This window comes from Aulostomus chinensis, chromosome 9 (assembly GCF_037954235.1).
Source record: "Aulostomus chinensis isolate RoL2024-O1b breed Wild chromosome 9, RoL_Achi_v1.0, whole genome shotgun sequence".
NCBI lineage: Eukaryota > Metazoa > Chordata > Actinopteri > Syngnathiformes > Aulostomidae > Aulostomus > Aulostomus chinensis.
Window position 1 is genome coordinate 27,056,632 of NC_141328.1, and position 23,961 is coordinate 27,080,592.

At 45.5% G+C, this 23,961-nt stretch overlaps 2 protein-coding genes across 2 annotated transcripts in view; both read left to right on the plus strand.

The window, feature by feature from the left end:
- The window catches only part of LOC147256587 (adenylate cyclase type 6-like), a 35,225-nt gene extending 24,265 nt beyond the window's left edge, over positions 1-10,960 (plus strand). Inside the window, exons 6-24 of the mRNA XM_086214722.1 lie at positions 890-1,001; positions 1,349-1,476; positions 1,580-1,738; positions 1,840-1,981; positions 2,145-2,273; positions 4,158-4,186; positions 4,489-4,636; positions 4,764-4,861; positions 4,983-5,070; positions 5,194-5,310; positions 6,024-6,179; positions 6,323-6,498; positions 6,682-6,714; positions 6,804-6,833; positions 6,925-7,057; positions 7,147-7,410; positions 7,586-7,790; positions 7,984-8,108; positions 9,177-10,960. Coding sequence (XP_086070848.1) covers positions 890-1,001; positions 1,349-1,476; positions 1,580-1,738; positions 1,840-1,981; positions 2,145-2,273; positions 4,158-4,186; positions 4,489-4,636; positions 4,764-4,861; positions 4,983-5,070; positions 5,194-5,310; positions 6,024-6,179; positions 6,323-6,498; positions 6,682-6,714; positions 6,804-6,833; positions 6,925-7,057; positions 7,147-7,410; positions 7,586-7,790; positions 7,984-8,108; positions 9,177-9,305 — 2,401 coding nt within the window. The 3' untranslated portion in view covers positions 9,306-10,960. The remainder of the gene's footprint in view (positions 1-889; positions 1,002-1,348; positions 1,477-1,579; positions 1,739-1,839; positions 1,982-2,144; positions 2,274-4,157; positions 4,187-4,488; positions 4,637-4,763; positions 4,862-4,982; positions 5,071-5,193; positions 5,311-6,023; positions 6,180-6,322; positions 6,499-6,681; positions 6,715-6,803; positions 6,834-6,924; positions 7,058-7,146; positions 7,411-7,585; positions 7,791-7,983; positions 8,109-9,176) is intronic.
- Positions 10,961-13,878: 2,918 nt separating this feature from the next.
- Positions 13,879-23,704, plus strand: galnt6 (UDP-N-acetyl-alpha-D-galactosamine:polypeptide N-acetylgalactosaminyltransferase 6 (GalNAc-T6)). Its single transcript, XM_086212791.1, has 11 exons — positions 13,879-14,060; positions 18,108-18,607; positions 19,158-19,330; positions 20,799-20,948; positions 21,450-21,684; positions 21,766-21,883; positions 21,954-22,154; positions 22,362-22,493; positions 22,606-22,707; positions 22,787-22,945; positions 23,027-23,704. Exons 2-11 carry the CDS (start codon positions 18,126-18,128, stop codon positions 23,138-23,140), a joined length of 1,866 nt encoding a protein of 621 aa, XP_086068917.1. The 5' UTR covers positions 13,879-14,060; positions 18,108-18,125; the 3' UTR covers positions 23,141-23,704.
- Positions 23,705-23,961: the final 257 nt, after the last annotated feature.

Genomic DNA, 23,961 nt, shown 5'->3' on the forward strand with positions numbered 1-23,961 from the left:
AGCACTCTGAAGTATTGAAGTAATGTGTTGAGTGTCATGAAAGTATTGCAGTTCCACAGCCATCCATTTTACAGATACTTTTGGTTTTATTTCCAATGTTTTTGTCTCTGTCGTTTTTGCCGCCACCCATAACTGGAGGTCAGTGCAGTTTTGTCAGTTTGCTCACATCATTGAAAAATGATCCTTTTAAAAATTCAACAACAACATCCCTCTGTCCAGACTCAAAGTTCTGGTTCCTCTCCAGATCCCACTGTCAGTTTTCATTGGAGTTGTTTCTACAGTAGAATCCGGTTCCAGTGAAAACACCACACAGCGATAAGGATCTCCACATCTGGGCAAAAAATCCCCAAACTTCCACAACTTCAGCGGCTGCTGTCCTGCATACAACCAGATTTGAGCGCTATTTGTTTGATTTGTCATTCAGGTGAACTGAGTGTTTTATTTTGAGGACACAGGAGGATAAACAAAGGCATCGTGTGTGCTGTGATTATGAGTCACCTCTCCCCCTGTGGATGACCTCTCCGGACCAATTGCGCCATCTGTTGCTTTGACATGTTGCTTCATGTCTGGGGTGTTGTTGATCCTCCCCTTTCATCACTATCAAAAGTTAGCAATGAATGGCATGCAGACAGGGGTAGGTGGGGGGTGGGGGGCTCATAGGGAAGGGCTGGAGGAGGTGACCTACATTGGCCCAGATGATGAGAGCCAGGTCTTAACAAATGTCTGCCTGGCTGCTCTCTTAGCAGATGGACAGTGAGGTGGGACGGAAGTGCTACATCATGCTTACTGCCTCTGTTTTTTATTGATTGATCCCATTCTCTGTCTCTTTTGTCTTCCTATCTACCCATCCACTCCACCCCCGCCCCCACCCACCCCGGCTCTTCTCCAGCATACTGTTTGCCGACATCGAGGGTTTCACCAGCCTGGCATCTCAGTGCACGGCCCAGGAACTCGTCATGACGCTGAATGAGCTGTTCGCTCGCTTTGATAAGCTGGCCTCGGTGAGCGCGTCTTTCCCTGCAGAACTTTGATCCACTCACAGACTCACACAGTTAATACTTTTACAGTGTGAAAAAGTCAACATGATGTACTTTGGATGGGTGTGTGTGTGTGTGGGGGGGGGGGGGGGGGGTTACTTAAGCATTGTGTAACACATCAATTAGACTGTACTGATGCTGATGAGTCATCTAAATTATGCATAGAAAGTTCTATATTTGACATGAACATGCTGAGGATCAGCTGTAAGTGAAGGCCTAATAGTGTGTGTGTGTGTGTGTGTGTGTGTGTGTGTGTGTGTGTGTGTGTGTGTGTGTGTGTGTGTGTGTGTGTGTGTGTCCTTGCTGTACAGGAGAACCACTGCCTGCGGATTAAGATCCTGGGGGACTGTTACTACTGTGTGTCAGGGCTGCCTGAGCCTCGGGCTGACCACGCCCACTGCTGTGTGGAGATGGGAGTGGACATGATTGAAGCCATCTCGTAAGTCACACACACTCTAACACACCGAATCACAAAGGAGAAGAACACACACACACGGAGTAATGTAGTGTTAAGGTTTCTTGCTTGGTTTGTGCATCTGCAGGCTGGTGAGAGAAGTGACGGGTGTTAATGTGAACATGCGAGTGGGCATCCACAGCGGGCGTGTTCACTGCGGGGTGCTGGGCCTGCGCAAGTGGCAGTTTGATGTGTGGTCCAACGACGTGACGCTCGCCAACCAAATGGAAGCTGGAGGGAAGGCGGGGTAAGTCTCTGCACTCAGACCTGCTGCTGTGACATACACTCCTGTAGACCACTGAGGTTCTGACAAACTGTGTGCGTGCGTGCCTGCGTGCGTCTCTGTAGGCGCATCCACATCACCAAAGCCACTCTTCAGTATCTGAACGGGGACTATGAGGTGGAGCCTGGATTTGGAGGAGAGAGGAACGCCTACCTGAAGGAGAACAACATCGAAACATTTCTGGTGTTGGGCTGTAGCCAGAAAAGGGTCAGTATACAGTCAAAAACACACACACACACACACTCACACACGCATTGAGCACCTGCCGGATCTCTTCAGAACTTCACACAAGCGCCATATTTCACACTAACGATATAATAGCTTGTCAGCTGGCACAGAAGACCTCTAACACTTATTTCCTCACTCCCAGAAAGAGGAGAAAGCCATGATGGCCAAGATGCAGCGGGCACGTGCAAATTCTGCCGAGGGATTGATGCCCCGCTGGGTGCCCGACAGATCCTTCTCCAGGACCAAGGAGTCCAAAGTCTTCAGGCAGATGGTGAGATACACGGGGTCCTAGAACCACTCTGCTGAGGACGTGGCACCAGTTCTTCTTGTCTTGATCCAACACCCGGTGCCATCCTCTACACATCAGAAACAGCTTTTTTATTTATGTCCTCAAAGTAGCTGTTAATAGACATTTCTCTTATTTGCTCATTCAAGGGTCTTAATAGACTATATATATCTTCTCATAGACAAAAATCCTCCGATGGTTGGCCAGGCTAAGGGAAACTGTGGTATATGTGCAAATGTTTTTTTATGGATTTAAAAGATCTGGAGCCAAAGAACTCTCACCCAAACGCAGTTCAACTCACCTACTGTCAATAAGTGCACTACTGCTTTTATATTTATATGGTGTCTTTAGGTAAATTATATTAAAATATGTGTGGGACGCAAATGTTACTACTTTTGTTGACGCATGCAGACGGGGGACTGTACAAGGTGAGAGAAACAAACATTTTCTTGAACAACAAAAGGATCTCTTGATGATTTGATGGATAAAAACATCTCAGACGTTAAATGCTCACGCCTTATTGAACATTAGCAACACATTATTAGCTGACTCGATGTGGAGCATGATCTATTACTGTTGTGTTTCTAAAGCTGGACAAGCGATGCACATACATTACTATTCTGATGTGTCACTGGCAGGAAACTAAGCACAATCATCCCTCCTTCATCTCAGTCAGTGGTAGAGCTGGATTAGTCCCTTTTATTACTGTAACCTGTACAGTGGCTAACTAAAAAAGAGTCTTAAATAGAGCAAAAAGTGTGGAGTTATTTATTTGAAGGCATGACTGTATTATTTCCTTGGAAAACTGATAAACATGTTATTTTTATGAGCAGAGATTATAGTTTTAAGGTGTTAAATCAATGCCAGGAATAGGTCTATAATCCCCATTACATCCTGATGTTCCCGTTAGCTTTTTGGAAGGTTTCTGTGCCATGTGAGCAAATGCACATGGTTCCCCTCACTCAACTTTCCAGACACATTTATCATTTCAGCAGCTGTGTGATCGCAGCAGGTGAGAAGCAAAGGGATATATCCTGAACTGAGTCAGTGGGCCAAAAAAACCTCCCTGATAACATCCAGAGATGTGACTTTGTAGAGCTCAGTGTAAACACACTGCCGCTGACTAAAGCCACGCAAATTGTTGCTTTTGCACTCTCTGCAGTTTTATTGTTATGAATCAGGTTCTGAAATGTGGAGAAAAAGGCTAAATCTCTGCAGGCAGCAGCAGAAGCAGCTCTACTGGCTGAAGAAGTAACCGCCTGCCTACATGCATCTCGTCATGTGCAGCGCTATATCATCCCCCCGCCTCACGTTTCCAGTTAAGCTCCCCCTGTTACGTTGCCAGTTTAAACGCCGGTTTTTGAGAACCAAAGAAGGTCAGTTGTAGTTCTTAAATATTTGGGGTTAAAGACCTGAATGAGGAGCCCTAAGGACCATGACAAATGTGAGAAGCTGCATTCATCCTGTCAATTGAAACAACGGTGAATTACAACTGGGCACCCAGGGATTCCCAGCACATCATCTACGACTGAAGCTAATCTGATGAGGCTGCATCTCTCTTTCTCACTTCCTCTCTGGCTTTATCCAACAAGCCTCATTTCCTTTTCTTTTCTACATTATTTCCCTCTCCTTTTGTCCTCTCCATCTCAGAGGGTTTGAGCCCTAGGGGCAAAGTGGGTGTAATTTGAAGCCTCCAAGCATTAATTAAAACATCAGTCTGGCTCTCAGGGATTAGCTGTGCAGATGTCTGAGTCTGTCTCTTTTTCAGCTGTACTTTGGCAACATGATAATCTCTCTGTTTTCTCTCTTTGCTGCACCGTCCCTGCTTTTCACTCTCATTTTCACTCTCTCTGTTTTTGTTTTTCTCAGGGCATCGACGAAGCATCCAGCAAAGACAAGTGAGTGTTTTTGCCATGTTTCTGTTATTAGAGCGGCTTTTGTTATTAGCGGCTGACTGGCAGACTGTCACTGTAGCTGTCTAACTTTAGAGCCCACTGTTGGTTTTATACAGTCAGATCCAACCCAGCACTAATACCATATTAGCTCTGAGTCATCGTGCCTGTCACAGCACAGGCCAACTCCCTCACACACATGCACGCACACGTGCACGCACACACACACACGCTCACACACACACACACACACACACGCGCGCGCGCGCACAAACACACACTGACCTATTGTTCCAACTGCATCCTAGCCGCTGTGCTCAGGAGGCCCTGAACCCAGAGGATGAGGTGGACGAATTTCTTGGACGGGCCATCGACGCACGCAGCATCGACCAGCTGAGGAAAGACCACGTCAAGAAATTTGTACTCACTTTTCAAACCGCCGACCTCGAGAAAAAGGTCAGTGTTCGCCATTTCTCATAAACTGAACTGAAGATTTAATTGAGCTGCAGAGCAACAAATTTCCCCGTTGTGGGATCAATAAAGTTCTATCTAACTGATCGCTCATTGATTTTTCTCTTGTCAGTACTCCAAAAAGGTTGACGACCGTTTTGGAGGATATGTGGCCTGCACGCTCTTTGTTTTCTGTTGCATCTGTTTCATTCAGATGATCGTTTTCCCAAAGTAAGTATCTCCCTCCACCAAGTTCTTCTGAGTTATGGACAGGAAATGTGGTCTTGATGAGTTCATGCGGAGTTAATGAGAGTGAAACATCCTAACGAGCCTCTTCTCTTCTCTTCCGCAGTACGGCACTTATGGCCGGCCTGTACATTAGCGTCTTCATCATCCTCACCAACATGCTCTTCATCTGTGCCATCTACTCCTGCATCAAAGTAAGAACAAAGGTCTCCACCACTAGAATGATTCCTGGTGCAGATAAGTCATTATCGCATGTCTTCAGCTGGCATCACTAATTGTATTAACTCTCTCTTATCTTCTTGCTGCCTGTTTGTAAGCTCTTCCCAGCTGCCTTGCAGACAATAACCAAGAAAATAGTCCAGTCTCGTGCAAACAGCACACTGGTGGGCGTCTTCACCATCCTCCTCCTCTTCATCTCCTCCTTTGCTAACATGGTACGGACTACAGCTTGGGCTGTTTCAAGTTGTCTCTCACAAGAAATATTAGGAATGCCCCAGTTTAAGATGTTTTCTGTCTTTCTTTTAGTCGATCAGATTTTCAAGACATTTAAGTAATCTAGTGCAATCTTGGTGTTTTTAAAATTAGACCAGTTTGCTCAAGGGGGCACTTAAATTAGCATTTGAGCTATAATTAATTCCAATCTGTCACTGTGACAGATTGGGGCGTAGAAGTGGGTCTATTTTAACCATTAGATTTCGTTTTTTTACGATTTAGTATTGTGTATGTATTGAAGGAACAGTTGGATATTTCAGGAAATCTGCTTTCTTGCCTTGATTGTTTGATGAGATTTATATGACTTTTATGCCTGTGTGCTCATTGTGATGCTGTGCCAGGAGACCGTTTGTTTTTAGCTTAGCGTAAAGGCTGGAATCGGGGGGGGAAACAGCTAGCCTGGCTTTGTCCACAAGTAACAAAATCCGCCTACGAGCACCTCTAAAGCTCATGGATTAATGCATCATCCAAGCTTGTGTTTTCCTGGAGTCTCTGCTGGTTGCCAAGCAACCCCACAGTGACAACAGGACTCCAGGATGTCATTGCGTCTGGTCAAGATAATGTCTGACTCATAACCTTGTTTAAAATAAAACTTGTGCATCTCCCCCTGGCTCTCACACCCTCTCTGGCTGACTGCGCCCTCCTGCTCCGACAGTTTACCTGCAGCAGAGAGAAGCTGAACGACTGCGTGACCAACAAGCTGAACACATCCATGACACCCTCTCTGTGTGTGCTGCACAATCTGACCAAGACAGCACAGGATGGTTTGACTCTTTGTTCCAGCCAGGCCATGCCCTGCCATTTCCCTGAGGTCAGTTCCATAACATCTGAGGGTGTGTGGCTGTTTGTGGTATCTGCACAAATGTAACTGAGTTCTGGTGTGCATAGAAAATATATTTGACTTAACCCACCTCTTCCTCCTCCTCCTCCTCCTCTGTCTCTTCTCTGCTGCAGTATTTCAGCTACAGCGTACTGCTGACCCTGCTGGCCTGCTCTGTGTTCCTCCACATCAGCAGCATAGGGAAGCTGGCTCTGATGCTGTTCATCCAGCTCACCTTCCTGCTGCTGGTGGAGTGGCCTCAGGTTGTCCTGTTTGACAACGCAGACAAGCTGGTCACTGCTATCACCCTGTGAGTAACCTGCCAGACAAAACACACGCAAATGCATACAGTCTTTCCCAACGGCTAGCCTGAATAGTCCAGCCTCTGTGTCACAATGCTGTGGTCCTGATTGGACTTGGTCTACTTTTCCATGATAAGGTTTAGATTGTAAAATCCCTACATTTCTCATGTCCTCTTTTATGTTTCCCCCAGACAATTACCACCTTTTAATGACTCCCTACAACAGTAAGTTTTATTATTCTCTGTAGCGTACAGCTTTAATGTAGCTCACTGACTCATGTGGGTCGTTGACTTTATCTTGCGGATTTTTCCAGGATTGGTTTGAATGGAACAGCAGAACAGTGGTAAGAGGGATCCACATGCTGTGAGCTTGTTTTTTCAGACATATTTCACTCCCTTACAAGTCACAAATTGATGAGTTTGGTCTTTTGTCAGCCTGCACAGGGTGACCAAGGTACCCCTAAAGGTCATGACCCCTGTGATTCTGACCGTGTTTGTTCTGGCGCTGTACTTGCACGGCCAGCAGGTGGAGTCAACCGCGCGCCTCGACTTCCTCTGGAAGCTGCAGGTAAACAAAACGAACTGGAAATGAACATTTATGTGAATATCACTGCAGTCAGCTGACAGTGAGTGACCACACCACCCCCAACCCCCCAGGCAACAGAGGAGAAGGAGGAGATGGAGGAGCTGCAGGCATACAACCGCCGCCTGCTCCACAATATCCTGCCAAAGGATGTAGCAGCTCACTTTCTGGCACGAGAGCGGCGGAATGACGAGTTGTACTACCAGTCATGTGAGTGTGTCGCTGTCATGTTTGCCTCCATCAGCAACTTTTCGGAGTTTTATGTGGAGCTGGAGGCGAACAACGAGGGAGTGGAGTGTCTCCGGCTGCTCAATGAGATCATTGCTGATTTTGACGAGGTGAGAAGAGAGGAAAAAATGTTAAATCAGCTTCGGAAATGATCATTGGATAAATTGTGTCAGACGTTATTTGTTTTATACAGCCTACGGTCCCCTTCTGCCGCTAGCGAGCTGAAGTGCTGCTTCTATTTGTCTCATTTCCTTTTCTTGTACATATTTGATTACTTGTCTCCAGATCATCAGCGAGGAAAGGTTCCGTCAGCTGGAGAAAATCAAGACCATCGGTTCCACCTACATGGCAGCCTCGGGCCTCAATGACTCAACCTACGACAGAGAGGGTCGTTCACACATCCTGGCTCTGGCTGACTACGCTATGAGGCTCAGGGAGCAGATGAAATACATCAATGAGCACTCCTTCAACAACTTCCAGATGAAGATAGGTAAGGCTGGAGGTCACAGAGACCGGTCGGGAAACATTACCTGATCACACTGCTCAGATTGGCATTTGTTTATGAAAACCTTTTCTTGGTCACAAGGGAACAAATGCAATCTACTCCCGTCGAAACAGCACTGTAATTGAGTTAAAATGATGTAGCTAATAAGATGTAACACAGGCAGGTGGTTTGTTCTCAGGGCTGAACATGGGGCCAGTGGTTGCCGGGGTGATTGGAGCCAGGAAACCCCAGTATGACATCTGGGGGAATACAGTCAACGTGGCCAGCCGGATGGACAGCACAGGGGTACCAGACTACATCCAGGTAGCTCTTAGCTCTCAGTAAACGCTCCCCACCAAAATAAAATAGTTTGCAGTTTAAGTTGTTTTTAGGTCAAGCTACAATTGTCTGCAAAGATCTGACTACAGAACACAAGGGTTGCAACAACTTTAAGCTTTCTTGATCAGTCAATTAAAAAAATGTTGCTTTATGAAACAAATTCTGCAGCACAGAAGTTCTGTTTTGTGATATTTGAAATAGACCGGGGCCGTTTGCTGTGCTCGGCGTGAAAGTATCAGCGCTGATACCATCTTTAGTACGAGTTACTGGGCTGCAAAGTGGCACAAATCAGAAGGAAACTGTCCCTCAGCTGCAGGATCAAGGGTTCATAGATCTGCTCGACAGAAGTGCTCTTGAGCAAGAATCCTTGTTCGCATAGGCTGTTAGTTGAAACTGTGCTCTACTGTCTCTCTGGAGAGGAAGAAGTCTAAATTTAAATTCCCTTTAGAGGCCACATTATAATCTTCAGGAGGGAGTTCGCAGCTGTAGCTGCTCCTCAGAGAGGCCGTTTGATTGTCACAGTCTTCTTCAGCGTTCATGGAGGTCACATGAAATCCCTAAATCAGGCGCATGAAAGACTCCTGTTAGAGAAATGCTGCCATCTCTTGCCCACTTTGTGTTACTGCAAGTGATGATGCTCTGATGATGCTCTGCAGTTCGCCTGATGAATGAGTTTCAGTTAAAAATATCTCATTCTTATTTGTCTGCAGATTTCGTTTTACTTTTTTACCTTTTCAAATATCAAAAAAACTAATTACCAAATAATATCTAACGTTTAGTTTTTTTTTCTAAATGACAGTTCTGTCTAAACACAGGTGGACTACACACCTGTCTTTTTCTTGAATAAATGACTGGAATGATTCTTGACATTCTAGCTTATAAATCTGTTGAATTGAGGAGTTGAAGTCATGGACGGCTTCAGGCTGAATAACTGATTCAGTAGCTGATTGCAACTTGATTGAAAGCTACAGAACAGTCAGAAATAAGCCATCTTTCTGGGACGGGTTGAGTGTCTCGACAGTGTGGTTGTTAAATGTCCGTGTCCCCTCTTAGGTGACCACAGACTTGTACCACGTATTGGTCAGCAACGGATACCAGCTGGACTGTCGAGGTCTTGTCAAGGTGAAGGGGAAGGGAGAAATGACCACTTACTTCCTCACCAGCGGCCCCCAGAGGAGTTAACGACAGACCAGCCGCCGGCAGCGTGATGGGGACCGCGGAGAGACTGAGCGGTCGGCCCGGCGATGAGCGCTGACGCACGTTGCGAACGCGCTGGGGACAGAGGAGGCCGACAGACGAGCTCAGCCTGTCTGGATCTTGTCACATGTACACCTGTAAGGACATTGTTTGAAGCCCCCCCCCCCCCAGCTGCTCCAGAGATCACGAAGCCCAGTTGCCTTAGAACGGAAGTAGCTATGCTTGTGTTTTTGAGCAATAGTATTTCACCTGGAGTCGTTATTTATTTTTGTGCGGATGGATTTTTGTGATGAACTACAAAAGAAGAGTCTCTCTCTCTCTCTCTCTCTCTCTCTCTCTCTCTCTCTCTCTCTCTCTGTATTTATATATATATATATGTTTATATATATATATATATATATATATATAAAATGTGTGTGTGTGTGTAAAGAAAAAAACTATCTTACTAAAAAGCAAATATGCAAGGAGAACATGAAGGATGAACATGACCAAAGAACAAATGTTTGATATGAATCACACTGAAGATTCTGCTCCGCACAGTAATCTTAATACTCTTAACGATCTTTTGACAGTCAAGGCCACGGTAACGTCACTGTTGGCAGGGACGGACGCGCATTTTGTGCTGGACTAATTCATGAAGGAGAACATGCACACAGGGCCTTCTTTGTTCCTTCCAGCCTGCGATTCGCCACAGTGGGGACACGAAGCTGTTTGTGGTTCACTGATATTGATGACCTGCTTTCTGCAATGTATTTTTGGTTCCAAACAAGATGTCTGACACGAAGGAAAAAAAGAAGTTGCATTACTGTCGCGGTACTGAGGAGAGATTGTCAAACATTTTATAGAAGTGTGTGTGTGTGCGTGTGTGTATGTGAGTACCGTGTGTATGGCTGTGACCATACGTACCTGAATGCTGATCTTTACCTATAAAGGGGCATACTGTAACTTTTCACTGTGAGGTTTTTATGATACTGTATGATGATGCTTTCTTGCCAAACTGGTTGCTGCAAAGCATGTTTTATATTATTCCAGAGTTGTGTGTCCATTCCTGATTTTCTTGTGTCAGATGATCATTTGAAGTGAATTTTGCGCCTTTTATTGGACTTTGACTGAGTTCATTCCAAACTAAAAAGCCTATGAAAGAGTTTGGATTTGTGTTTCAACGTGTGGTCGAGTTTCCTGAAGGCTTCAGACTCGACCGTACGCAGGAAGTCTCCTCCTGCTCACATGTTTTGCCTTGAGATTACGTGGTTCCAAGGTCCTCCATGGGCTAATATTCACAACTTAACAGTATTTGACTCAATCTGGTTGTCTTCGACAGCTGGAGGCTTGTAACCCCCTCCCACCCCCCAAATAGTCACATGAATGTATGTAATAATGAATATCTTTGTCCACAGTGAAACTACTGCAGAAGTAAAACCACTTTGAGAGAGGAGGGGTCTCCTCGTACCAGGGGTCAAATTAACTGGGCTTCATTTTTTTGCTGAAAAGTGAAGGTGTGTTTTTATATCTAATGCACCAGGTGTTCATAAGCTCACTCTTCTGTGTGAGCTGGAAGAATTCTGCCTTAACGGGCTGCGAAAGAAACCCTCACTATCGCCTTTTCCTCTGTGTCCTTCAAATAAAAGGTCAACCAACAATCGTGAAATGATTGACTTGATTCTTTTCTCTTGGAGAGTTAATAAACCTCGTTTTTGCTCTTGATGTACCTCTACAGTCGAGATGAAATTCAGAAACGACTCTTAAATGCTTTGTATTGAATTGGGAACAGTCATTTCTGGTATTTCTGCTCCAGCAACTTACTTTTTTTCTGTTGTTTTTTTTTTTTGAAAGAAAACAACAGCCCTGGTAGATGCCAAGCTCAGAGCCAAGCTCAGAAACCCCCCGCTGAGCTCGTGTGTGCTCGTGATGAATAAGAAACAAGCAAAAATGTTAATGATTTAAAAAAAAAAGAATATATTTATCTTAAGAACAAGCCCCTTTATATTACCGACCTGTAGCATGTTTACATCTTAGCTTTCATTCTATTCTGCGGAAGCTGAGATCGATCATGTGTGCAGTGACCGTTCGTTAGTGTTCTCCCCAGATCACAAGCTAACACCCCCCCCCATGTGACTGGTTAATCAGCTCGTTATCTCTAAAACAAGATGAGTTAACCTGTCGTCATGAGAAAACTTGCAAGAGTTAACTCGTCATGTTGATAACATGACATCATCATCACATCTCCCCCCCCCCAGCAGACCTGAGACTTGTGTACATGACAGGTCTTTGCAGTGCTGCTCTGTTTGTTTGCCTCACCTGAGATGTCAATCAACAGCCTGCAATCAAGGTCTCCCCCTGGGACGGTAACGTGAGAAACACCCTCGTCTCCTTTTTCTGAATAAATCAGTCTACGGTTTCAAGAGGGCGATACAGGAGAGTATTTAATTGCTTGCGCATGAATAATGAATTTCTGTTGAGGTAATGGCAGTGTTGACACAGAGCTCCATGCTGAACATTAATTAAGCGACATAAATTCCTCTTAATCCCTGATGTAAAAGCACTACTGTTACTATAACAGGCTGGAGGTAGACACACTCGTGAAGGAAATATATCCTCTTGTTTTGTGCGCTCATGCATCACTGACCACTTTATTAGGAACACCTGTAATGCAGCCCATTCTATTTCTGCCAAGCTTACAAAATTCCAGTTTTATTTAGTTCTGAGGGTGGTGCAATAATCCAAAACTTAAAGCACTGAAAATTCATAACAAATCAGCTGCATGTGCTAAGACTTTATAACTTCAACTCAAATGTAATGTAATGCAATGTAACTGCTTTGAATGAGCCAAAACTTTCTCATGCTTCGATCCAGCAGCAGGTTTGGAAGTCCTTCACTCCCTTTTCCCTCCAAATCTGTAAAAACAGGATTTTTTTTTTCTTGCATTTGCTTCTGTTGACACCAAACTACTTCAACTGCATCTTCAGACGTTCCTCCATAAATGTTCAGATTGTTTTATTCAGCAAAAATTTGGCCCTAAGTGTATTAAAATGTAAATTAAACAACACTTTGAAACAGCATCTGTTAATCCACACAAAATAAATCTCCAATATGGACAAAATAAACACTGCTAATTTCATGGTAGATGTGAAGTGAAAGACTAAAGAATTTTATCTCAGAAATGTAACTATTTTTTTTTAAATCAAAATGCTTGGAATTCTGTGGTGCAGTGGTCAGCATGTGAGTCTCCATGTTCTCCCTGTTCCTGCTGGGTTCTCTCTGGTACTCCAGCTTCCTCCACAGTCCAAAGACATCAAGAGGGGACCAGGTTAATCCAGACTCTAAATTGACCGTAGGCGTGGCTGGGAGAGCCAATGGTTGTCTGTCTCTATGTGTTGGCCCTGCCATGGACTGGTGACCTGTCCAGAGTGAACCCCGCCTCTCACCCAAAGGCTGCTGGGATAGGCTCCACCCTGTGACCCTTAACAGGATAAGCAGAAGAAAATGGATGGATGGATGGAATTCTGTTCTCAAGCACACCAGTTCTCCGTGTTCTCAGAATCAGACACCCAGTTAAAATATGTTGTAACATGTAACATAACTACTTTACCCACAATCCCTCAGTTCTCCACCCTAGCTGACACAGCTGGACATTCACGGTCACGGTCACAGTCGACTGTCATTTAGCTCATGAGGCAGAACGACCGTCTGGTAATCAGAAGATCTGCACTTCAAAACTCTGCTCCTGCAGGTCTCTGTCACCTGATTAATGCAGACAGGGACTTCCCTCAGCGATCACCGTCAGTCTGCATTCTTTCACCACTTGCTTCTGTGTGTGTGTGTCTGTCTGTCTGTCTCTCCTGTTTCCTTGAATATTAACGTTTTTGTGTCTCTGTTAATTTACATAATAAGTCGTCATGTTGAGGTTAATTCTCAGGTCTGCCCTGAGTGAGTCAGAGCCTCCTGACTCGTTCCTGACGCTCTCATTATATATGGTGTTTGGTGATAAAGCGAGAGGATGTGGCTGAAGCACCATGCTAGATGTGACACCCCTCCGTAAACGGAGAGATCGATTGAATTGTTAGAAAAACCCAGAGTGTCCACTTCAGCCCCACAGGAACCTCCAAACTCACAGTTAAATGAAAACCTCTCTGACAGACTAAAAAGTGAACATTGTTATCTTTGTAAAGGCAGAATTAACAGCTGAACTATGAGATCAGATTGTTCAAGTGTACCTAAGGAAGTGGCTGCAGTGTGTGTGTGTGTGTGTGTTAATGTAATATTTATCTTTGGTCGTTTTAAAACATATATTTTGTTTGACTTGTGGGTGGAGGGTATAAACTGTTTCAATATGCACACGGATGACGGTGACCTTGGCGGTCATAGGTCACTAACACCTCACATTAACGCCATATCAAAGGAACAACTTGAGAAAACATCAGCAAGGACAGACCTGAAAATGTGCCGGTGGTCTTAGGTCAAAGGTCAAGGTCACCGTTACGGTTAGAAATTTCTGGCAGGCAACTTTGGAGGCAAACTTCTCCCATGTGCTGACGTCTCAGCCTGACAGCATCTTGCCAGCAGGGGACACACTCCTGCTAATCACTCCAACAAATGGCACCTGTTCGCCTCGCGGGGGAAGCTGGCAGGTCACGGAGCTGCTCGGGTTCGACTTAATACACCGGAAAAGTTCGACACAGTGGGAGTTCAGCAGCTGCGGACTTCCACACCGACAGATAGAAGCGGCCCGGTCAGGTTCAGGTGAGTGGCGGCGCGTCTGGAGCGGATCAATGTCCGACTTTTAAATATGAATCAATTCATCGATGCCTTCATTCATCTGCCGAATGTGTGATTTTAAAGCGAGATCTGTTTAAAGCTTTGAATCAATCTGAATGTGAAGCGGCTGCCGGATATTTCAAATTGAATTTTTAAACTGTTCCTCTTTCATTTCCTTGTCCCTGACTAGAAGCAGTGCGATTGACTGTGTGTGTGTGCGTGCGTGCGTGTGTGTGTGTGTGTGTGTGTGTGTGTGTGTGTGTGTGTGTGTTCCTTCTACAAGTCAAACCAAGATAAGACGCGTGAGTGTTTCAATTCGTGAAGTGACTCCCCTGACAAGCATGGGACGTCTGTGTGGTCATGCTGGTATTTGACAGTTAATTTACTGGCCCTCATTATGGTTGAGTTGAGTCATCCTGCTTTGGAGTGCAACTGTGTTGATGTCAAACTGGACCAACAGGTTGTTCACTGATACAATGAGTCTCTCTCTGGACCAGTGTGTGTGTGTGTGTGTGTGTGTGTGTGTGTTGGGGGGGGGGGTGATCCAGGAAGGCTGTTCGCACCAAGTGAACCTGTGGTTTTACCTGTTATCACACTCTGAACAGCTGATCTGAGATAGTCCAGGATAAAGCGATAGAGACGAGATGCCACAGTCCAGAACTGACACGTTTGACTATTAGTTCCTGAAAAATGTGTTGAGGTTCAAATGCAGAAGATTTCAAATATCCGCTTGCATCTTGGCTCCTTGACAGTGAAATCGTGTAAAATATCCCCTTTAATCCACTTAAACCTTCATTTTGAACCTGCACCGTGAGGCTGTTCAGGAATATCAACACGTTACCATCAGAGCTCATTTATTCATCCGTTTATTTGACAAGAACACACGGATGCAATGTGCTGGGGACCTCACCAAGGCTGACATGTAGCCCTCGTCCCTGCTTTGGCTTTTTGGAGAATTAAACACATCATGGAAGATATAAACAAGTGGGGACTGTGACTGATCCTCTTAGGACTGATGAAGCCATCTCTACTTTAATCTTGTCTGCTCTTGTTTGTTCCCTCAATTTGTTTCCTGAAGTCCTAAACAAAAGTGAGTGAATGAATGAATGTCTGCAGGTTCATGCTGAACTTTGACGTTTCAGCTGACGCGTCGTGTAGGAACTATACTCCTCAGAGAACGTTCACAAGCATTATTTCGGTCAATTATTTTTCCTCTTTCAGGTTTTCCAGTGTTATAATATAAAATACCAGTTGGTATTATTAAAGGGGAAAAATAATCAACCGAAATCATGTTTCCAGACTTTCCCTGAGGAGTTTATTTTGATGGATGGAGTCTAATATACACTTGTGAGCTAGTGTTGTATAAAAAAAACGACAAACTTCCAGCCTAAACAAAGACACGCTACCGAGGTTTTGTGACATCACACAACTTAAGCCTCTTCAAACAAACGGGTACCTGCACTATTGAATGAATGAGGAGAGGAAACGGGATGTCTGACCGGGAGACGCTCCGAGGTTACAGCTTCACGATTAATCCTGATAAAACCTCAAAACGTTGTCGTCCTCCTCCGCTTATCCGGGTCCGGGTTGCCGGGGCAGCAGCCTCAGCAAGGAAGCCCAGACTGTCTTCTCCCAGCCACGTCCACCGGCTCTTCTAGCCTCCCAGAGAGATATAATCCCTCCAGCGTGTCCTGGGTCGGCCCAGAGGCCTCCTCCCGGTTGGGCATGTCTGGAAAACCTCCCTTGGGAGGCGTTCAGGAGGCGTCCTCACCAGATGCCTGAACCATCTCAACTGACTCCTCTCGACATGGAGGAGCAGCAGCTCTACTCTGAGTCCCTCCCAAATGTCTGAGCTTCTCACCCTGTCTCTCAGGGAGAGCCCAGCCACCCTGCGGAGGAACTCATTTTGGCCGCTTGTATTCGCGATCTTGTTCTTTCGTCATTGTCCAGAGTTCATGACCATAGGTGAGGGTTGGAAAGTAGATTGACGGGAAATTGAGAGCCTCTCCTTCTGGCTAAGCTCCCTCTTCACCACAGCGGACTGGTTTAGCACCCACATCACTGCGGATTCCGCCCCAATCTGCCTTTCAATCTCCCGCGCCATCCTACAGTACCCTCACTCGTGAACAAGATCCAGAGATACTTAAACTCCTCCACCTGAGGCGGGACCTCCCTCCTGACCTGGAGTGGAGAGGCCGCATTTTTTGGCTCAGGACCATGGCCTCAGGACCATGGCCTCAGGACCATGGCCTCAGACTTGGAGGTGCTGATTCTCATCCCTACCGCTTCGCATTCAGCTGCGAACTGTCCCTGTAAGAACTGGAAGCCGTGGTTTGATGGAGCTAAGAGGACCACATCATCTGCAAAAAGCAGAGATGACATCCTCCTGCCACCAAACTCAACCCCCTCGACCACCTGGCTGTGCCTAGAAATTCTGTCCATAAACATTATGAACAGATCTGGTGACAAAGGGCAGCCTTGGCGGGGTCCAACCCTCACCTGGAACATGTCTGACTTACTGCCAGCAACGCGAACCAGACTCTCACTCCTCTGGTGGAGAGCCTGAACGGGCCTTTGTAAGGGGCCATCCACTCCGTACCTCAGTTTATCTTATTTGATATTTCTGAATGAGGGTGATTCTGCAACATTGTCATCGGAGACATCAGCTGCATCAGGAGAAACTAAAAGAAAGAAAACGATGGAGTGAGAGACATCGGCGAAGTCACATGGGGACAAATGGAAAAATCAAGGTTAAAACCCGGCTGATGGCAGTGTGGAGGAATCTATCCAAACCCTGCGAGCTCCTTCTGCGAGGTCATGCCCTCATGTCACACCTGAAACCTTAAACATGACAACAAACCGCCGAGTGTGGGCCCAACAAAACATCAGAAGTATGACTAGGCGGTGCAGTATTTGCAAAATACTTTTCTAAATAAAGTATTGTGATGCTGCAGCGATATCTGAGCAAGCACATGGTATCTACACACTACCTGGTTCAGGTCCCTGAACCCCCCCCCCCCCCCCCCCATCTTTTCAACTTGTGAACGATGACAATCGCTAATTTCCTCTGTCATTATGAATCGTTTTCTAACAGTCATATCAGTAGAAACAGTCACAATTCATTTGAGAATCATTCAGCCCTGCTATGTCGAGGCCGAGAAAAAGTCTGCAGGAAGTCTGAGACGTGTAATTTATATCGCACATTTAAAAAAAACAAAAACAAACAAGCTTACTGCAATAAATTGAAATAACAAAGATTAAAAAAAAACAACATTTGAATCCATGAAAAAAAATCGTTTCTTTTCAGGAATTGTCCAATGCTCCTTCATAAGTTACCATAGTAACTGACCCAGAGTTTACACACACACACACACACACACACGCAAGTATCCTTTTGAATCAGTTATGTGATGTCTGACTTTAGAGGAGTAGGTGGATTGTGCTCGTGAGAGGACGAGTCTCTTTCTGAGGGGGGAGTGGGCCTAAGCCCCTGATACGCGGTGATATCCAGTTTCACGTAGCAGGAAACAAGCTCTTATTGTGTTGAGTTATGTTGCCGCCGTGCTTCAGATGACAAACTTCCTGGAACAGATGACAGCGGATGGTTGCAGCAGCAGGTGTCTCAGCAGGCCTCTCAGGTCGTCGCTCATTAGCAGGAGTGTGAGTCTCAGGTAGAGCCGTTGCTGCCGCAGCCCACCTGCTGCCACGTACGTCCTGGAGGACTGCGGCCGGAGCAGGTGAGTGCAGGTGTTTACTGAGAGGTGTGGTGTGTTTGTTCACTCTCTCCTCCTCCCTTTTCGCCCCACGCCCTGTGGGACTGGTTCCTGGAGAGACACGGAGGGAGGAGTGAGCTGCGTTACTTCACCTGCTGCCATGACACTCATAAGGACACACCGATCGGTTTAAGGGATTCTTCTTGAGTTTTTCTTAATTGCGGGGAGAGTTCAATGAATGAGTAGTGAGTAAGAGAAGGCGAGGCTCAGGGAAGAGCCGAGGGAGGCTGGAGAGTTACTTTTTCTTTTTCTCTTGCAGCCTTGGAAACACTGAAGCATGCGTTTCTTCCTGCGACGACGTGTTTCTCCACTGAAACTTGCTCTCCTTGGGGGGACTCTCTTCATGGTGGTCCTTGTGGTCCTCCAATGGGATGTAGGCTCCTCACCTGCAGTGGACCCTTGGTTTCAGGAGCTGGTGGTCAAGAAGGACAAGGTGATGGTCATAGTTCGTGAGGCTGTCAACAACATTGGCTTCCAGATTGGAGCTCCGCAGCCGCCGCCACCACAGGAGCAGACCAGCCAGGACATCAACTGCCCCACTGGCTTCTACAGTCAGGCTGAGCTGGAGCCTCATCTGGTGAGACCGCCACAGGACCCTGCAAGCCCTGGGGCTGATGGGAAGGCGTTTCAGAAAGACCACATGACCCCGGAGGAGGAGAAGGAGAAGGAAGAGGGCATGACCAGACATTGTTTCAACCAGTTCGCCAGCGACCGCATCTCACTCAGCCGCAGTCTCGGAGGTGACACAAGACCTCAAGAGTAAGAGCCGAATAACCTGACACGCCGGACCAATCACTGATTTACCCACAAGCATGCTGACACGTACACAGCAGGCCAGATAGGCCCAGCTGGGGTTATGCTCATGCTAGTTAATTATTTACCTTCATTTACAAATTATGCTCACAATATCTTGGAAATACACAAGGCTAATATTGCTTATGAATAACATCATCAAAATTCCAAGGACAAATGTTATGATATATATATATATATAGATATATAGATATATCTAGATATATATCTATATCTATATCTATATCTATATATATATATATATATATGTGTATATATATATGTATATATATAAAAAAAATATATATATATATATATATATATAGATATATCTATAGATATATATCTATAGATATATAGATATATATATAAATATAAAAACTCGCTTTTTTAATTTAGCTGTTGGTCATTTTAAAAAGCAACTGAAGAATGTCTGTTATACTGGCTCAGCAGCTCATAAGACTTCCTTGACTCTTCAGCATCTCAGTTCTTTCTCTCTCTCTTCCAACCCTCCCAGGTGTGTGAGCAGGAAGTTCAGTCGCTGTCCTTCACTGCCAACCACCAGTGTGATTATCGTCTTCCACAATGAGGCTTGGTCCACCCTCCTGAGGACAGTCTACAGCGTCCTGCACACGTCCCCCGCCATCCTGCTGAAGGAGATCATCTTGGTGGACGATGCAAGTACCGCAGGTGACAGAACCTACTCAGAACTCAAGACCGTGCTGTGGAACCGGCCTGGAGATCCGGCTCAGTAAGGTTTCTGCAAAACAGATGGGAGCAGTTAAGCCTTGCAGCACCTGATTCAGTCAGCTGCTTGATTTCACTTCCAATATTTAGCATTTTTAATCCAGTGTGGGGAGTATTGCTGAAACATTAGAGCAACACAAGGGTTTCCTGGAGTGTGAGGAGACATCCTAACAATGACCAGGGAAATCCAGCAGGTTATTTCTTCCACAACTGGGGAGAAACTAACGAAGTTCATCCTGATTCAAGTAAACCATTAATAAGACTGGCCTTCAGAGATTTTAAATCGGCGTTCCTGTTGCCAAAGAGAGGCTTGATAAGAAAACACACTGTCATGTAAGCTTAGGAATTTGTAGCAGCTCACTCAGCAGCAGACATGCCCTGCTTTGGAACTACATCAGACAGTCGGGGAGAGTTGAGTTTGGGCGGATGTGTGTGCACATTCATTTTGTTTGTCCGCAAGAACTCCAGTGACACCCTAATTGTGGCCAGTCTTTTATACATGAGAGCAGTGTCGAGATGTGGTTTTCATCAAAGTATTTTACAGTCCAATGTGTGAAAGGTCTATGATGAAGTGTTAAGTGGAAGATCAGTTGCATTTTGGGAAATGTATAATTGCACATGAAGAAAAAGTGGATTCACTGACTCCTCGTGAATATATTTCTTACTCCTGAATTGATGAAACAAGACTAAGAAAGTAGAGGCTTCATCGTGGCCTCTGCTTGTTACATGAGTAACATTGCAGTTGCCAGTTTCATTAACTTTCCAAAGTAATGTCGTATTTTGTATCCTGTTCGCATTTTATTTACCTGCTTCTCGATGCAGTGCAGGGTTTGGAGAGGACGGTTTTCAAATTTATGTGGAGAATATTAAATTCTTCCAGAATGATTCAGTGTGTCAGACTTGAATTAAAGCAAAAAAAAATCATTAATAAGTGATGAAGTCGTGCACCCCCCTCCGTGTGTTGTCAGCTGATTATCGTGCATCAGTAACATCGAGTCATCTATTGACTGACTTCCTTGTCAGTTACATCCCTTGTGTAAGAGAATGCATTGTTGGCCCCTAATATCTGTTTTTTTTTTTTTTTAACCAAGCTTCCCTTTTTGGTACACTAAGGTGCATTAGTGGGTGCACTGAGACTGAAACTGAGAAAAGCGTGAGGGAAGTGTGACTCAATTTTGCCGGAAACTCTCTGCTTCATTGCCTTTCATTTGTCTGGAGGTGGTCTTATCCTATGAATACGGTAAACACCTCCCCCTCCAAGGGTCGCTTGATGATTTGTGAGGCCTGAACTGACACTTCCTGGTTTAAGCTGCTTGAACTTCATAGACTAAGTTTGAGGATTGATGACCAAACAGTGGCTGTAAATGTGTCCTCTGACTACGTTGTTACATCCCAACTTGCGTCCCTGCAGAGCACCTGAAGGGCCAGCTGGAGGATTACGTCGGTGGGCTGAAGATCGTTCGTGTGGTGAGGCAGGCAGAGAGGAAGGGCCTCATCACCGCCAGGCTGCTGGGTGCCAGTATCGCTCAGGGTGAAGTGCTCACCTTTCTCGACGCTCACTGTGAGGAAACGCACGAGCACCGACACTCACTGGGTCAATAGCTCTGCTGCGCAGGGGTTGAAGGTTCTGATGTCTGTCCTTGCACAAACAGCACACGCAGCAAGAAGTCTCTCATTATTCTGGCTGAACAATATTGACTCAGATACTAATTAATTTTGCATAATAAGTTCTACCCATCATTTATTATTTATTTTCATGTTGTGATTGCATTCAAAGCCTTTATTTCAAATAAAACAAATCATGTTTTTCTTATTATGGAGAGAATAAATTAGAAGAAAAGCACTGTTGGGTAGCAGCACTGGATCCCAGGTACCAGTACTGGAACAGATGTCACTACAAATGGAATCCATCCCTGCCAATCCGGACGCATTTCTTGACTTTGCATCCTTGAAAAATAATGAATTACTTAAATGTGGCATTGATTGATGGCAGTAAATACACTGAATGCATCAAAAGTTGAGAGGAGTGCAGGATGATGTCTGTCCCCTCCTCTCTGTGTAGGTGAGTGTTTCCACGGTTGGCTGGAGCCCCTGCTGGCCCGCATCGTGGAGGAGCCCACAGCTGTGGTCAGTCCAGAGATCACCAGCATCGACCTTAACAGCTTCCACTTCAACAAGCCTTCGCCCAGCAATCGCGCTTACAACAGAGGGAACTTTGACTGGAGCCTGACTTTTGGCTGGGAGCCGATCCCCGAGGAGGCCAAGAAGCTGCGCAAAGATGAAACCTACCCTGTAAAGTGAGAAGACTCTCGGAGCTTTCACTGAGGCCGCGTTCAATCATTGAGGGCCTAAAGCTGTTTTATCTCTGCATGTTTCAGAACCCCCACTTTTGCTGGAGGCCTCTTCTCCATCTCAAAGACGTACTTTGAACACATTGGAACATATGATGACAAGATGGAGATTTGGGGCGGTGAAAATGTGGAGATGTCTTTCAGGGTCAGTCTGTTCGTGCACGTTTGTCCCACTGTGTGAAGATTGAATCGCTGATGTAAAATGTTCTCCCCAGGTGTGGCAGTGTGGCGGTCAGCTGGAGATCATTCCCTGTTCTGTGGTCGGCCACGTTTTCCGCACCAAAAGCCCGCACACCTTCCCCAAGGGTACAGAGGTCATCACTCGTAACCAGGTGCGCCTGGCGGAGGTCTGGATGGACGAGTACAAGAAGATCTTCTATCGCCGCAACAAAAATGCAGCAACTATGGCCAGTGAGGTCAGTGTGATGCTGGCTGCAGGTTCAGTTATGTGGAGGAAATATTACATGGACCTTTTCATGTGAGAACAGCACGTCAGATACTGCAGACATTCTGTACGCGAGGGTTTCAGTTTCTTGCTTTGGTGCAGGATGGGCTCTCAGAGTGCAATTCTCATGCTTAAAAGGATGTTTCTGATTTTGAATTCACCGCTTTCCTCGTTATAGAACAAATACGGAGACGTCTCTGATCGATTGAAACTGAGAGAGGAGCTACAATGCAAGAACTTCACCTGGTACCTAAACACAATCTACCCAGAAGCCTTTATTCCAGACTTGTCCCCAGAGAAATATGGAGCAGTAAGTCACATGTCCCTTTGTCTGTATGTGGCTATCAGTGATATCATACATTGCACGTTACATAAAACCGTGGCCATATCTGACTGTTATTGTGCTTCTGTATTTGCACCAGATTAAAAACTCGGGATCTCAGACCTGTCTGGACGTGGGAGAGAACAACCTTGGAGATAAACCTGTGATCATGTACCAGTGTCACAACATGGGAGGCAACCAGGTACGACATCACCTGTGGTAGAGAACAGGGTTCTGCCTGGTCCAGTCTGGTATCTTAACAGGATGATTGTCTTCTCCAGTACTTTGAGTATACGTCTCATAAAGAGCTGCGTCACAACATCGGGAAGCAGCTGTGTCTTCACGCCTCGGCTCCTCCAGAGCAGTTGAAGATCATGCTGTGCAGTCTGAAGGGGAAGGGCAGTAGTGTGGGACCCCAGCAGCAGTGGGTCTTTACAGAGGTGAGCAGCCTTTTGCCTGGTTTATGGGTTCAGTGACGAATGAACAAGTGTTACTTTTTTTTTCTCAATGTTTCTTTCCAGGAAAATCTTCTGAAGAACCCCGTCAGTGGGAAATGTTTACAGCTGGCAGGAGGCCTGGTTCAGATGGATTCCTGCAATGCAGCCAATCTCTTCCAGCACTGGACCTTCAGCTGACCTCCAGGTCTGCTCAGCAGGTCAGCGGTGGCCCCCGGTGTCCCGACTCAGACTCAGTTCACAGGAACCCGCTCAGCGTTGATCCAGGAAGACGTTCTGTGGAGCGTGAGGCGTTTGGCCGTACTGCTCGGACAATTATTGATGGAGGGCTGAGTCCTCACTGTCCCATCCGAACATGTTCGGGTTGGCCTGCACGAGTTTTAAATCTATTTATGGTGGAAACTCATCTGAAGGTGACTGGGGATCTCCCGACTGAGGGTGGACTTTGCATTGAGGATGGGCAGCTTGACTGTTGGACAGTTGCTATGATCCTCATGATTGCAGTCACATTCCAACTGGAAAATTCCTCTTTATCAGACAGTGAATGTTGATAATATGCACAAGTCTTACTAAGAAGTAAGACTCCTTGTTTTTAAATAAAAGAATCTCCTTTTCATTGCTGTGTTGGATTATATATCATTTTGTTTTATATCAGTATCTTTTACATCAAAAGTTGCTCGTATCAATTTTGTGGAATTATCTCGATGAAGGCGAAGGACACTGATTGTTTACACTGTGCTGTAGTTTTAGGCTGGTGCTCTAATTATCCTGTGTGCTCAGGAAGTTGTTGCCTGTATTTTATATATTTTTGATATTAAAATCAACCAGCCAACAAATCCTGAGCTTGGCTAAGTATTCGTTACTAATCTTACAACCTTGTAACCTTGCCATGCCTGAGGTTCCACGCTGATAAAAGCTCTGTGTAACCGGTCTTTGTCGGAGTTACTGGTTAATATTTGCTCAACTTCTCTCTGGGGAGTGGTTTAGGGGAAAGAAAGAAT